The sequence below is a fragment of the Oncorhynchus gorbuscha genome, linkage group LG21 (genome assembly GCF_021184085.1).
Source record: "Oncorhynchus gorbuscha isolate QuinsamMale2020 ecotype Even-year linkage group LG21, OgorEven_v1.0, whole genome shotgun sequence".
Classification (NCBI taxonomy): domain Eukaryota; kingdom Metazoa; phylum Chordata; class Actinopteri; order Salmoniformes; family Salmonidae; genus Oncorhynchus; species Oncorhynchus gorbuscha.
The window spans coordinates 48,761,832-48,777,963 of NC_060193.1; the positions used below are offsets into that span (position 1 = coordinate 48,761,832).

A 16,132-nucleotide genomic window follows, 5' to 3' on the forward strand; every position below is an offset into this window, starting at 1 on the left:
ACGAAGATGAATGTGAAATCAGTGATTAATCACTAAGGAAATCTGAAAACCCCAAAATACCAGGTATGCATTTATTCCGCTCTCTTCCCCTCTAACAGCTTCTGTATAGTCCTGTAATACCCTTGAAATGTAAGATGAAGGTCAATAAACTGTTTGTATAAATAGGAATAGATATTTTCCTCAGGCATCGCAATTAGTTTCACTTCAGTAACTTAATTACAACCTTAAGACTGCAATGACATTTCATAGTCTTGAAAAAATGGCTAAAACAAAGAAGATGACTTGCTTCCTAAACCACTGCTAGACCCGGCTTCCTTACATCATACAGGTGTGTACAGTAAACTACTATGTCATCGGACAGTAACTCAGGGTATCTTTTATTTATTTAACCTTTATGGACACAGCAAAGTAACACTGAGATCCAGGTCTCTTTTACAAGGGTCAGTGCTATCCGGAATCCTCGGCACGTCCCTACCCAGTACAAAATGCTCACATTAGGAAAGAGCTATTCAATCCCGGCGTGTGCACTCATCACTAATCATGAGTAGCATAGGTCTCTAATTAAGGTCTTAACATGCCTGTAGGGGACTACATTTTCCAAATTCAGTCTACCCTGGAGTCTATTCCATCTCTACACTAAATGTAAGGAATTTAGAAAAAGCCTTATTATCTACCTCAGATGAGGGCCATAAGCAGCTGGATATGATTGCTACCGTTAAAATCATCACTCTGGCGATAATATTTGGTTATAAAATACACGCTGTGCTCAAACAGCTTATCAGTGTAGAGATGGAAAAACCACATCCTCTTTCCTCGTTCTGTGTCATTAACGATTATGGAAATCATTATGAAAGCTCATACCCACGCTTTTAATGGCTGGTGCTACAAGACGTGAAAAAGGCAAAGCAACAGTCTTACCACGATGAACTGTGAGTTCAAATTAAACATGTAAAAAAAGAGGTCAATTATGAATGTACCTTAGCCTCTCTGTCGGTCGTTACAAGGCTAAGAATTACTCCCAGAGCGCAACTTCCAGGCCAACACTGAACACCCCTCATGAATTTGAAGTACAACAGCAGGCACTAAAATGAGCATGTCAATAGCGACATTATGAAAAGGTCAAGTGAGAAAAAATGATGCTCCGAGGAATTACAGCATTACAGTACAATGCCACGATCTGTATATCCACAATATCAACCCATTAGAAGTACTCACAGTCTTGTGTATGATTCATTACAGTTGCTTCCACACACATTTCTGTTCTACATTGTTTATTTAGCCTGGTCCCAGATCTGTTTGTGATCTTGCCAACTCCATTGCTGTCATTGTCAAGCCAAACTTTTTTTTTGCAAATTATATATATATTTTTTAGAAAGGCTTACAGTGAGGAACCAAAAGGTCAGTCTTGTGTAAAAGGTCGGCCAACAATGGGCAGCTTGCTTGTAGAGAGCTTTGAACTTTTGCATGTTGTGTATGGCTGTCTGTGGCTTCTGCTACGGGTAGCCCCGTTGCCTTGGACACAGAGTGAGCCTCCCAGAAATAGCCTAAAAATAGCAATTCCTGTGAAGATGTCCCTTTAAACAAAATGTGTCAATAATTCAGTGAGTACATCAAGTAACCAGTGTCATTAAACTATGGTCATTGTGGTTGAAATCTACAATCCAGAAACTCAATGTGTGGGAGGGACACTTGGGAGAATCTGTGAAAACAATTGTTGAAAACAAGACAATGAAAACATTTTGAAATGTCTCACATTTTTCTTTTCTGATATATACTATACTAAAGTAATGGTATTGGATCAGCCCAAGGGAACCACTGCGTTCCTCTGTTGGCTAACAAATTTTTTTTTAGATATTTTTAACACTAATTGTCACTGTAAATCCTAGCTGACAGCTGTCAAACTATATGAGTATGGATATTGGATAGCAAAGCTAATGGAATCCAACAGACAAAGTATTTCCTATGCTCATTACTCTATGACGACAGAGGTATGATGACACCAATTATTAGAAAGGGGAGATACGATCTGGGCCTACTGGAATATGGAGGAGGGTAGACAAAGTCTAAAGTTCATACTAGCACACCACATAGAATACACACCAAATTATGAATATGAGTTGTTAAAAGCATTGGGCCAAAGACTGAAAGGTTGCTGGTTTGAATCCCGAAGCCGACTACGTGAAAAAACTGTTGCTGTGCCCTTGAGCAAGGCACTTAACCCTTATGCTACTGTAAATCCCTCTTGAGAAGAGTGTCTGCTAAATGACTCAAATGTACATGTAAGTGGTATAGTATGGATATTGAGACAGATGTCCTGATGCAATCCTTTAGAGATCTATCAGAAAGTGAAGGTTAGACAGACTGCATAATAGGATGAGTTCTCTGTTGGTCGAGTAAACACTTCCCACTGATCTACTGTTGTTCCCCTGAGACCTGGTGTCACATCTTAGATGCACTCCATTTTCAACATGGCGTCGTCAAACATCCCTCTTCCTCTCTGTGGGGTGGCTCCTCACTAGTGAACATTATGTAAGCCGTTGTTATCTGGGTTAGACATTTTGGCAGACTCTTATCAATCTATTTTCATTCTGAGGAGAGAAAACAATCAGACAGGTTCTGAAGAACTTATTTCTGTCTTCATTGGCGCTAATCCTGTGGAACATAAAAATAACCATGCCCTGGAGAAGAATATTGATTCCTCATATTAACACCATCTTTTTTTTCACTCAGCAAAAATGCACTAAATAACATCATAGATCCATCATTTTTCAATGGCACCACATGAAGCACTGTAGCGTTGCGAGATCTCATGGAGAGAGAGTCACTATCTTTAACTGATGCACTGTAGGCCAAGATTACTGTGGCATAGTGTCCTCTTTTGGTCGGCTAATTCGACGTGCTATCTTTCCTGAATAGCACCAGCAACTATGACCACTGCGCTCTGAGATAATGGTACTTAATCAGACATGCTCCCATCACACTCTGTCCTAGATTAATATCTGCTTCAGTGACGTTGACTCATCCGAGGACTCAGTCCCGTCGGTGTAAATAAACCCTAACCATTCCCCGATGGCAAAAAAAGACTCTCCTTCTCTTTGGATCGCTAACAATGCCGATGGAACATCGGGTCTGGGTGACTACATACTAGGCTTATACTGTAGATATGGCTTAAACAGAAACAATTATAGTAGAGTACATACCATGAACATAGAACATCATGTCTGAGTTGAGTAGCCTTTGTTGACTATACAAACCCAATATATATTATTGCACATTATCAATATGGATGGGTATTACACTGTTCCAAATGATATCAAATACTATGTCCATAGAACATCATACCTGGGTGAGTCTATTGACTGCCAACCCTACTGTATATGAACATGTAACAATTACGGTTGATGATCAATATGGATGCCCTGTTCCATACAACCCATCGACTTGACCTGCTGCTTTTGTCTTCCAGAAACAGTTCTGATGATCTAAATGCGTTAAATGGACATTCGAGGCACGGGAGGTCACTCCTCAGTTCACAGGGTGACGCTCGGGGTGCACTGAAGTGTGACGGGGGGTTTGCAGCCAAGCCGAGCTGAAGAAATCGTTTGTTTTTCTTTTCTTCCTGGCTTTTGTAATGTTGCCAGGACAAACCGTTACAGGGGCGGGGCTAAGGGAGGGTGTTGGGTGCTCCTATAGGCTATCGTAGTTTAGCCAAAGTCACATCGTGATGGAGAGCTGTGTGACTCACCAATCACTGTGTATCTGAAATAATCAGGTAGAAATCCAAGGTGGGGTGAACATCATTCAGTTATGTGATGGTCTGGTGACTCACTAGTAGGTATAGCTGTTGATTCTAAACAAAAATGGCTATATGGCCTGAATGAACTTCACAACAATAAAAAATAACAGCACACTACACTACCCAAGATCACAAAACATAGGGATATTACATATAGGATCAATTTAAGTAAATAAGCAACAAGGCTTAAGCACTCTGATGTATATCATGAATAACACACTAAGGGTTGTTCTTACTACAATGGGAGCTAGAGTTGTATTACACCCTTACACAGTATGCATTCAATATCCATTGCGCTATCACTGCTAAGCATTTGAGCTAAGTACATTTGAGCGATTTTACATTTGAGTCATTTACATACAGAGCATACCGATACAGTTACAACGGGTATAACAGTTGTCTGAGCACTGTGACCACTGGCTCCATTTCTCATTCCATCACCCACACATCCCACTTCACCACCAGATACAACTGCATTCCTGTGCAGCCCAGCTCACAGGGGATATGAAGGACGATGGAAAATGCATCTTGCCTTTACTCTCTTGGCCCACAGTTGACCTTTTTTTCAAGCGGCACAGAAAACCAAAGTAATCCAATTATGTTCACGATAAGCAGGAGAGAGAGATAAATATTCACTTACCATGTCTATTGATGATACAGGTCCGATGCTATTGACGTATATGTCGACGTCGATAAGCGTTGGTTTAACTGTAAAAGACAGAAGGAGAACTCACTGTAAAAGCACATTTGAACAACAACCAAGTGTAGTAGCACTGCCAAGCCTAGGGTGCCATGTGGAGAGTGTTTGAAAGGACATGCCTACATATCTGTCGTTGACTCTGGTCGACTTTCAACCGTGTCTGAGGGAGGAAAACACCTGACACATATTGAGGGAGGAAAACACCTGACACATATTGATTTTAGGGGTGAACTATCACTTATCATAAGTGATGCTTATACGAGAAGTGGTTCACCGGTTCACCAGTTTCATTCCAGGCAGTCACCTTTCACTTGAGACATAGGAAACTGTTTTCCGCACGGCTCAAATCTATTGAAATAACATGCCATACGCGATTCCAACCCTACATTTCACAATTCAATTTAAAGCCTGTTCTCTATACCTAATCTTACAAGGCGTAGCTGTAATGAGCAGTTCACGCTTGCGTGGCTAAGTGCACCTCTGTCATTGCACATTAGCCTCTTTCATAGGCTTTGGCAACTTCAGCAATTAACTGTTGAGGTGGTGCAGTACACACATCAGACTATGACAGAAAAATACCCACAAAGACCTATTTTAATTGTGACAGGGTGTAATGGAGGAATAGATATTTGAGAGTTTTGCAGAATTCAGACGCAAGAAAATAGCAGAGTACATCTTGTCTTTTTTTAAATGTGTCTTTTTATGTATTTATTGTTTACTTCAGTTTATTTAGTAAATACTTATTATTTTTTTTACATTTCACTGTAAGGTCTACCTACACCTGTTGTATTTGGCGCATGTGACGAACACAATTTGATTTGACAAGACATGATTAAGTACCACTTTAGCCACTATCATCAAATAACACAATGTACATGTATGGCAGCAACTTTTTTGAAGTCACTGGGTAAAGTACTTTCCTGGGGTTCCTGGGCACACATTTAGTTTTTTTAACCTAGCACTATACAGCTGATTCAAAGAACCAACTAATCACCAAGCTTTGAATCAATTGTGCAATGCTAGGGAAAAAAACAAAACATGTCCCCAGGAGGGGCCCCAGGGCCGAGTTTGGGAAACCCTGCTTTAAAGGAAGTAAAATGGTGCTATTGGAACGTTATTCAAAGTTGTAGTACAGTAGTTTTACTGTCAAATTCAATATAATCATGACATATGGGAAGGTGAATGCACTGCCCATACGAATCCTCTGTAGAGTTTCCCCATATGTTTAATCTACGCTGCTTTGACTTGAGTTTGTTCACTTACTGTTATCTGTGATTTATTTGCGCCAAGGCCGGCCCTCCCTCCCTCCCCTTCCTGATCAAGCAAGCATGATTACAACTCCCCATCTGCAGAGTAAAATGCCCCCATGAGGGTTTTAATGGAGGAGCAGCTTTTACACCCAGTTAGCCTGTCAATGTGATGAGAAATACATTTGCCCTAGTCAGCCCTGCCGGTCTCATTCACCATGACCGCTCAATTCTCCTAGTTTAATTCCCCATACATTGTATTAAAATGTTTTCTGTTGCCTTTGCATTGCTGTTGTCTGGTCTGATCTTTACTGAGCTGGCGTCATATGTATCAAGTGTCTCAGGTAGGAGTTCTGATTTAGGATCAGTGTTGACTGTTAGATTACATTGAATATGATTCCATGGACAGTGGGATCCTGATCCTAGATCAGCACCCTTATTTTGAGACAGTTATAAGCTATATGACAGGCTCTCCAGTGTCTTTGTAGCACATGGGGATGTGTGAAACGTACTACTCAGCCTGTGTCACCACTTGCGCCGCTGATTCATTAACTGTTCGGTGGCGCCGTTTGGTAGGCAATTTGGGAGGGTGGTCACGTGTGCTAACAAAGCAGATGTCCTGGGTTTGAGCCTTGGTGAGCCGCGCGACAGACAGTATGCCTTGTCCAAGGTCTGCGTCTCTAGCCCAGTAAATGAGCACAATACCCTCCGTAAAGCCTCTTTCGTCAGCCTCCAGTCGCTTTCTTCCCCTCTATCTCCTGTCAGCTAGAATTGTGACAAGCTAATTTCATCTTTCACAACAACAATCCAAACACAAACATCTTCAGATGAGATCAATGAGCGCCGGGTGATATCTGTCATCTGTCTTAGGAGTGGTGTTAACAGTGTCTGCATCCCAAATGGCACCCTATTCCCCATATAGGGCTCTGGTTAAAAGTAGTGCACCATAAAGGGAACAGGGTGCCATATGGGATGCAGTGAGGGGGAGATCGAGCCTTGCTGCACTCCGTCTTCTACTTCACTCTGCCAGACAGACAGAGGTCATTAAAAGCGAGGTGGTAGACAGACATGACCTAGTGTGTTCTGGGAGTTTGGGGACAGGCTATATTAAAACAGGAAGTGAGACATCTCAGATGGCTGTGTCCCTGGTCTCAGCTGCATCCTGAAACTAATATCCTCTAATTGTCCTGATCAAAAGAGAGACTAGGGCACGAAAGCCAGAGAGAACTGTAGTTGATAACCACAAAGCATTTATTGGTGACAGTATTGCTGTACAATTAAAAAAGTACATTTGAAAATGTTAATGAGACCCAATTCGATCAATCACATAGTGGAAAATAAATTCTATGGGTATAAACATAATGTAACTACAGAAAGGACAGGTGTAGTTTTTGTGTTGATTAGCTGAGAAATACATATGTAATCCATACAGGATCTTTAAGACTTGATTTGTGGAGTGTTGGTTGTCACAATTAACACTCTGGCTGCATTTACACAGGCAGGCCAATTCTCATTGTTTTTCCACAAATTGGTCTTTTGGCCAATCACATCAGATCTTTTTCAGAGCTGATTTGGTTGGTCTGTTTTGGCTGCCTGACAAATACGCAGCCTCTGACTAACATTTTGAGTGAACCTGCATTGTTTCTCCTTTATCTGCAATTGATTGAATTAGGGACCCAAGTCCACATCATCTCAACATAATTTCATGTTGCCTCTAACCATTGAATTGATTTTCATCTGCTCCCCATGTCTTGTTAGGGTCCCTAACAAGACTTATTAGGCCATTTTCTTAAAAAGTAGACATAGACTGGGGACACCATGTTTTGGGACACCATGTTTTGGGACATGTATTTCGATCTAATCTCACCAATTACGCACCAAATAGCAGGAGTATATGGGGCTGCTTTGGGAGGAGAAAACAACAGCAAATGAATCTGTTGCTGGGTTCCTGTGTTTGTGAATGCCCCGGCTAAATATCTGAGAGTCCCTTTAACGACAGCACAGGGAATAGGTTAATAGTCTATTAATCAACCAGGCCCTGCTTTACTGGAGTTGAGACCTGTGAGACCCACACTAACAGTATTACGATCAGCAGAATGGGAGGGGGCATATGGCTATAGTTCATTATATGAGAGAGACTTTGAACATGCATTGTGCACCTCTGGCGATCCTATCTTCATTCGGACGTGTGGTTCTGTTTCAGGTCCTGCCATTGTGGCTCCTGCTAACCTGATCACTGTCGAGCCGGAGGAGACGGCTGAACTTTATCTGATGGGAAACAGGTGACATTAGGTTGAGTGATCGCTGTTATTTTCTGACGGAGGGGTATCCAAGATGGATGCTCAGTTGCGTGATATGACCAGTGAGGTTGTTTCCTCCATGTGTCTGTGGGTAATTTATAGCATCAATCTTGTACGGTCCAGAAGTGGGACAAGTTGGTTGATATACAGTACCAGTCAAACATTTGGACACAGGTACTCATTCAAGAGTTTTTCTACATTGTAGAATAATGGTGAAAACATCAGAACTATGAAATAACACATGGAATCATGTAGTAACCAAAATTCCTAATATATTTTATATTCTTCAAAGTAGCCACCCTTTGCCTTGATGACAGTTTTGCACTCTCTTGGAACTTTCTTAACCAGCTTCATGAGGTAGTCACCTGGAATGCATTTCAAATAACAGGTGTGTCTTGTTAAAAGTTAATTTGTGGAATTTCTTTCCTTCTCAATGCGTTTGACCCAATCAGGTGTGTTGTGACATGGTAGGGTTGGTATACAGAAGATAGCCCTATTTGGTAGGAATAGCTCAAATAAGCAAAGAGAAATGACAGCCCATCATTACGTTAAGACATGAAGGTCAGTCAGTCCGGAAAATGTCAAGAACTTTGAAAGTACTGTATTAAAGATGTTTCGTCTTACACATTCTAAAAGGGCAGATGGGGAATGTAAATCAAATCAAATCAAAGAGTAGACAGACAGACAGACAGACAGACAGACAGACAGACAGACAGACAGACAGACAGACAGACAGACAGACAGACAGACAGACAGACAGACAGACAGACAGACAGACAGACAGACAGACAGACAGACAGACAGACAGACAGACAGACAGACAGACAGACAGACAGACAGACAAAGACCCCCACACACCCCACCACCCACCCTGAAGCATATTCAGTTCCATATTACATCCCCTCTTTCATAAAAAAAAACAGAATAAAGATTAGTTGTGCATTAAAATCGTCAGAAACTGTTGCTTCCATTAGTATTATACTGTATATTTCACAGTAGATTCTGACAAAGTCTGGGGATTACACTGAGCTGGTTCCAAAGCCCTTTGCATTTGAACTGTGGAAATAATCATTTGTATTCCCCCCTTAAACACCCTAGTAATCCTTAACAATGGGAGGGTGGAAGACACTCTTATGAAGTTGAACATCCATAAGGATAACCTCCATTCACACCCTTGCACCTCAGCAGTGCCTGTATCAAACCAATCAAAGTATTGCATGATTCTCTGGGCAACTGATAGATTCAGGAAGTGGGGATGGCCGTGGTGGAACTAAATGAGGAGTCAGAGATGAGTGCTCCCCTGATCAGATGTGGGTTACATTTAATTGAGTGTCTGTCTGTCTGTCTGGGAATCTCGGCTCTCCTCTCCGGTGGGTGATCTAATCTAATGACATTTTCAGGGGGCTTAAAATAGCGAAAGGGGTATCAGGCATTCCCTGTCTGCTGAAAGGTTGCGTCAATGTGTCACTGTGGAGAAGCTTGAGAGGACTGAGTTTTCCCAGATTAGCCAAACTAAAGCTATAGTATTCTAAAAGTCTACTAATCTACGGCCATTATCCATCTACTACACCTGAAGTAGATACAATGACAAGACCAATTTTGTGGGCCCCTGTTCTTTAAATAGCGAACTGGATTTTGCGAGAGGACTGAGACTATCCACTGCAGTCAAGCTAATAAGCCTTTAAGATTCTACAAGTTTACAGCTCTCTGACCGTTGTCCATCTACTAAACCCGAGTAGATGAAATGTCCAGACCAATTCTGTGGCCCTCTGTTAAAAAAAAACGTTTTGACAGAAAACTGTGTCCTGTGTCTCGGATGACATCACTTAAAACCGTGGATAAAGGCTCTGGAAGAATACATAGCTATCGTCAAGGATATTAACGCAGCACAAACAGCACAAGAAACTCAATGGCAATACCGTCCAATAGCATACAGTCAATAACAGTCTACACAATCCAGGTAAAGTTGCACCACTTTCTCCAGCCAACCTTGCCGAAATATCTAAAAACCGATTCCATCTGATTGTGATCCAGCCAATGCAGCTTTAGCGCTGGAATCTCCATCCTGAAGAGATTGCCTGAAGACATTTGCCGAGGGCAAATGTGGAGGCTGTGCAGTCACATCTGACCCAGTGGAAATGGGTCAGTGGAAATGGGTAGTGGGTGTGCTGTTCTGTGCTGTACAGCCAGTCGAGCATTGTGTCTGGGTGAGCAAGATTCATCTCCCTGAATAAGTGCCATCCAGAGTCAGAAGGGAAAATGAGTGTTGGCCTTGGATTGCCTTCATTGTGAATCTGGATGGTGTGATTTTGAAAATGGTTCAAACTCAACGTGGGGCCAAGCTTTGCATTGTGCTAAACTACAGCTTGTGCTAAACTACAGCAGTGCTACCCCCTCCAGTTATTGTCATAGGTGAAAATGTATAACTAATGTTTAAAATGCATCTTTGGGAGGGGATAAGCATTTCCGTTGAACAAATCGGCCACCATGAACAGGGATGTTCAGAGAAGAGCAGCCGCATTCATTCTAAATCCATTCGTGTCTGAGGGCAATTTATATTTAACAGTGATGCACCTGCGTTTTGTCAGAAATCAAAGTCCCTCTTCAATCATTTCCAACAGCAGCCTGACTAATGCCGGGGTTTTTAATTCACACTTCAAAAGATAGACTGGAGTGAGGATCTCCTCTTACCCACCCACACACTCTATGCAAACACACTCACACACACCTTCACATGCCATGCGCAAACACACACAGGCAAGCACGCTCTCGCTCTCTCACACACTAAAACACACACACTACATATATATATATATATATATAAGCCATGTTTTAGTTACTTGTCAGAACTTTTTGGGAAGTAAATATGTATTCCCATTAGAAATCCTAACCCTAACCTTAACCCTAAACCTAACCCTTAAACCTACAATAGCATTATAACTTTTCAGGACACGCAAAATGTCCTGACTTTTCAGAATTGTTCTTGTCTTCCTGTCTTGTCAGGACATTCTGGTCCAGACAAATAGGAAAACAAGTCCACACACACACACACACACACACACACACACACACACACACACACACACACACACACACACACACACACACACACACACACACACACACACACACACACACACACACACACACACACACACACACAAACACACACACACACACACACACACACACACACACAGACTGGTGTAGGTACGTGTCTGATGAACGTGACACTTTCCCATGTGCTACAACAGCTGGCAGCGGGTGGCCATGCCACTCAGACAATTAGCAACATCAAGTGTTACTCACACTCTCACACCCTTCAACCTGGAAATAAACCTGTGACTTACATCTTTCAAGCTGACATGCCCTGTCAGCCATCAAACATAGCCCAACACATCCAGCCTAGCCCCATAGAGATCTAAAGGAGCAACCTTGCTAGAGAAGCAGCCAAGGTTCAACTCTGTTCTCTGTGAATGAATCCCTCTGAACTCTCCACTGTGCCCGTGCCTGCACTGGAGGAGTGCCACGTGAGGAATGCTACTTCCTGAGTTTGATGCTGATGTACCGTGGTGTGATTCCCAAACTGGGTGGTGCATCATCTTGGCATGCTGAGGAATAATATTCTGACCCACTTTGCCTAGGATCCCCTGACAACCCAAAAGGAAGCTGACATAATAAGGACACAAAAGCAGCCACTTCAACCCATGTGAGCTGAACCGGGAGATGCATCAATATCCATAATCTGAGAGGTTGGAGCTCTGAACTCGGGGATTACAATGTTCCAAGGTGCAAAGCATTGTAGTATACGGCTTGTATAACAGGCATGTAATATATTCATACATGTTTATGAATATACAATGCATATTATGGGATTGTACAGCATTCAAAAAGGAGCATATGTCTACAGTAAATATGTGGTTTACATGGCCACGTGAATAAGAGACAATAATACATAATACAACTAGAATAAAGAGTACAATTGGCCCTATTTGTAATACATTACATCTGACCTTCAGACATTACTGTAAAACCCCTACATGCAAAAGGGGCAGACTGGGACAAAAATTTGGCCCTGGTATTTTATCCACACCAGCCCACATCACTGAGCGCACTACCAACTCAAAGCAAACTGTCACTTGCCACATCCTCATGATGATGGTGGCAAATTACAATTTGCTTTTTGAAAGTTCTATACCTTGAAAACGTGATTGCTGACATGCAAAACATTATGGGACTGTATCAACAGTGTACTAATAGATAAAAAAATATATATGTTTTTTTTAAGGTGATTATTCCTTTAAGCTTTATACGTTATAAAAGCCAAGCTAATGACTAAGGATATATTGCAAATTAGAGCCTGTCATGTGTGTTCCCCTGAATCAACACATACCCTAAGTATCAATGACTAATTACTAACATTATCCCAAGGTTTTTACAGTTGGTGGCACCAGCCCATGATTTGGTTGCCCACTGATCAGCCAAAGGCTCATTTCAAATTAGTGTAACAGAGAAATTAAAAAGTGTTAACAGGCCCATGGGCCGCCGGCCATGTCACTTTTTTCACATGTTTTTATTATTTTTTAAATGGTGTGTGTCTATTTTGACCAGCACACCCATCTACAAAATGATCCAGCCCATCTGGCATCTGCTAGAATTGCCAGATGACCAATCTGCCCCTGACATCATCATGCAATGTATATTAGTCTTTTTATTTATTTTATTTCACCTTTATTTAACCAGGTAGGCAAGTTGAGAACTCATTTACAATTGCAATTGCGACCTGGCCAAGATAAAGCAAAGCAGTTCGACACATACAACGACACAGAGTTACACATGGAGTAAAACAAACATACAGTCAATAATACAGTATAAACAAGTCTATATATGATGTGAGCAAATGAGGTGAGATAAGGGAGGTAAAGGCAACAAAAAAAGGCCATGGTGGCAAAGTAAATACAATATAGCAAGTGAAACACTGGAATGGTAGATTTGCAGTGGAAGAATGTGCAAAGAAGAAATAAAAATAATGGGGTGCAAAGGAGCAAACCATATAAATAAATAAAATGTAAAAAATACAGTAGGGAAAGAGGTAGTTGTTTGGGCTAAATTATAGGTGGGCTATGTACAGGTGCAGTAATCTGTGAGTTGCTAGGACAGTTGGTGCTTAAAGCTAGTGAGGGAGATAAGTGTTTCCAGTTTCAGAGATTTTTGTAGTTCGTTCCAGTCATTGGCAGCAGAGAACCGGAAGGAGAGGCGGCCAAAGAAAGAATTGGTTTTGGGGATGACCCGAGAGATATACCTGCTGGAGCGCGTGCTACAGGTGGGTGATGCTATGGTGACCAGCGAGCTGAGATAAGGGGGGACTTTACCTAGCAGCGTCTTGTAGATGACATGGAGCCAGTGGGTTTGGCGATGAGTATGAAGCGAGGGCCAGCCAACGAGAGTGTACAGGTCGCTATGGTGGGTAGTATATGGGGCTTTGGTGACAAAATGGATGGCACTGTGATAGACTGCATCCAATTTGTTGAATAGGGTATTGGAGGCTATTTTGTAAATGACATCGCCGAAGTCGAGGATTGGTAGGATGGTCAGTTTTACAAGGGTATGTTTGGCAGCATGAGTGAAGGATGCTTTGTTGCGAAATAGGAAGCCAATTCTAGACTTAACTTTGGATTGGAGATGTTTGATGTGGGTCTGGAAGGAGAGTTTACAGTCTAACCAGACACCTAGGTATTTGTAGTTGTCCACGTATTCTAAGTCAGAGACGTCCAGAGTAGTGATGTTGGACAGGCGAGCAGGTGCAGGCAGCGATCGGTTGAAGAGCATGCGCTTAGTTTTACTTGTATTTAAGAGCAATTGGAGGCCACGGAAGGAGAGTTGTATGGCATTGAAGCTTGCCTGGAGGGTTGTTAACACAGTGTCCAAAGAAGGGCCAGAAGTATACAGAATGGTGTCATCTGCGTAGAGGTGGATCAGAGACTCACCAGCAGCAAGAGTCAACATCATTGATGTATACAGAGAAGAGAGTCGGTCCAAGAATTGAACCCTGTGGCACCCCCATAGAGACTGCCAGAGGACTGGACAGCGCAAGATTTGGTTCTTAGTTGCCACGATTATATGTACATGTGAAACTTTTAGAATCGTGAAAACAAATGAAACAGTAGTGTCTGTGGTGGCGTTCATTATCATATTCATCAAATTATTGTATTGAATTATGCTCCTGCTGTATGTACGCTGAACAAAATTATTAACACAGCATGTAAAGTGTTGGTCCTATGTTTTATGAAAAAAAGACCCAATAAATTTACCATACACACGAAAAGCTTATTTCTCAAAAATGTTGTACACAAATTTGTTTACATTCCTGTTAGTGAGCATTTCTCCTTTGCCAAGATAATCCATCCACCTGACAGGTGTGGCATATCAAGAAGCTGATTAAACAGCATGATCATTACACAGGTGCACCTTGTTCTGGTGACATTAAAAGGCCACTCTAAAATGTGCATTTGAGGTAGCATGCAATTGGCATGCTTACTGCAGGAATGCCCGCCCAAGCTGTTAATAGAGAATTGAATGTTCATTTCTCTACCATAATCTTTCTCCTACGTAATTTTAAAGAATTTGACAGTACATCCCACCAGGCTCACAACCGCAGACCATGTGTATGGCGTGTGGGCCAGCAGTTTTCTCATGTCAACGTTGTGAACAGAGGGCCCCATGGTGGCGGTGGGGTTATGGTGTGGGCAGACGTAAGGGAACACAATTGCATTTTATCGATGGCAATTTTAATGCACAAATATACCGTGACGAGATCCTAAGGCCCATTGTGAGGCCTATTTTGTGACCAACCGATGCATATCTGTCTTCCCAATTATGTGAAATCCATAGATTAGGGCCTAATTAATTGCATTAATTGACTGATTTCCTCATATGAACTGTAACTCAGTAAAATCAATAAATTGTTGCGTTTATATTTTTGTTCAGTATAGTTCTATCATTTAGTTGTCAGACTTAGGAAGCTAAGAGAAACCGTATGTGTCTACTGTATGAAGACAGCCTTGTGGGAATAACTCAGTTTACTACCGAGATAATTAACATAAATATCATGAATCTGTCTTTGGCTGAATGCTATCCTCAAGTGCAAATGTTAATATTTTATGACCAGCATTCAGATTCTGACAACCGCCTTTAATCTAGATTCCATTTGTAATCAACAAGGGACATACTGGAGAGGGTTGTGTCACGGAAACTAACCTAGGCCTACTGTACAATACAGTGTCCCACTCATCGTTAATGGGCTACTATGATTCCTGTAATCTGAGTTGGCCATGTACCTGTAAACAAATAGGCTACCAAAATGTGTATCTGTTTATCTGGAATGATTTCCTACTCCTGCTTGGTTGATTAGGTTGTCAGGTGAAGCTCTGAGCGTGTTGATGGAAAAAAAAACACACACACAAAACCACCAGTGAGCGAGCACCGCGCCCGAGGAGGCCCTTTCAACACTATGGACAGCGCGCTTCGCCATACCCATTGAAGGTGCGCGTATCACCAAAGAAATGTAGACACTCCACTGAAAGTTTTTATAATATCCGCAGTAAAAAAAATAGACAAATGTAACTCACCTCCAATATCAGGGCGTAGTGTCTTGTCGTAGTCCTTAAGTAAGTTATTTAATATGAGCGTTGCCTCGGCCTGGTGGTTTTTGGGAGCCAGCATCTGATTGACAGTAGTGTCCTCATAGTCCCCATCGTAGTCCCTTGGGTCTTGGTCGGAACTAAACATCATAGAAAAAAAAAGTTAGTTTTATTAATAAAAGCAAAATCCTCAATATCACAGACATTAGATTATAATTAATGCATTAAACATCGATCAGTCTTAATAGTCTTACAGGCCTAGGTTTTCGAATTCAGTGCATAACAAGTGCAGATGAAACCAAACTTTAATGTGAAATCGTACAATAAGTGATTTATTGAACAGAAAAAATATGTAATACAAAATCAAACACATGTCCTCAACACAAAACCATTTACAGCGGACGTTCCCGGTCTTACACACAGTAATTAAACTAGGCTACCTACATAAT

At 41.7% G+C, this 16,132-nt stretch overlaps 1 protein-coding gene across 1 annotated transcript in view; it reads right to left on the reverse strand.

Moving 5' to 3' along the window:
* The window catches only part of LOC124008645 (gamma-aminobutyric acid receptor subunit gamma-3-like), a 41,784-nt gene that overhangs the window by 24,503 nt on the left and 1,149 nt on the right, over nucleotides 1–16,132 (reverse strand). Inside the window, exons 2-3 of the mRNA XM_046320123.1 lie at nucleotides 15,672–15,823; nucleotides 4,437–4,504 (exon numbers count right to left, since the gene is read on the reverse strand). Coding sequence (XP_046176079.1) covers nucleotides 4,437–4,504; nucleotides 15,672–15,823 — 220 coding nt within the window. The remainder of the gene's footprint in view (nucleotides 1–4,436; nucleotides 4,505–15,671; nucleotides 15,824–16,132) is intronic.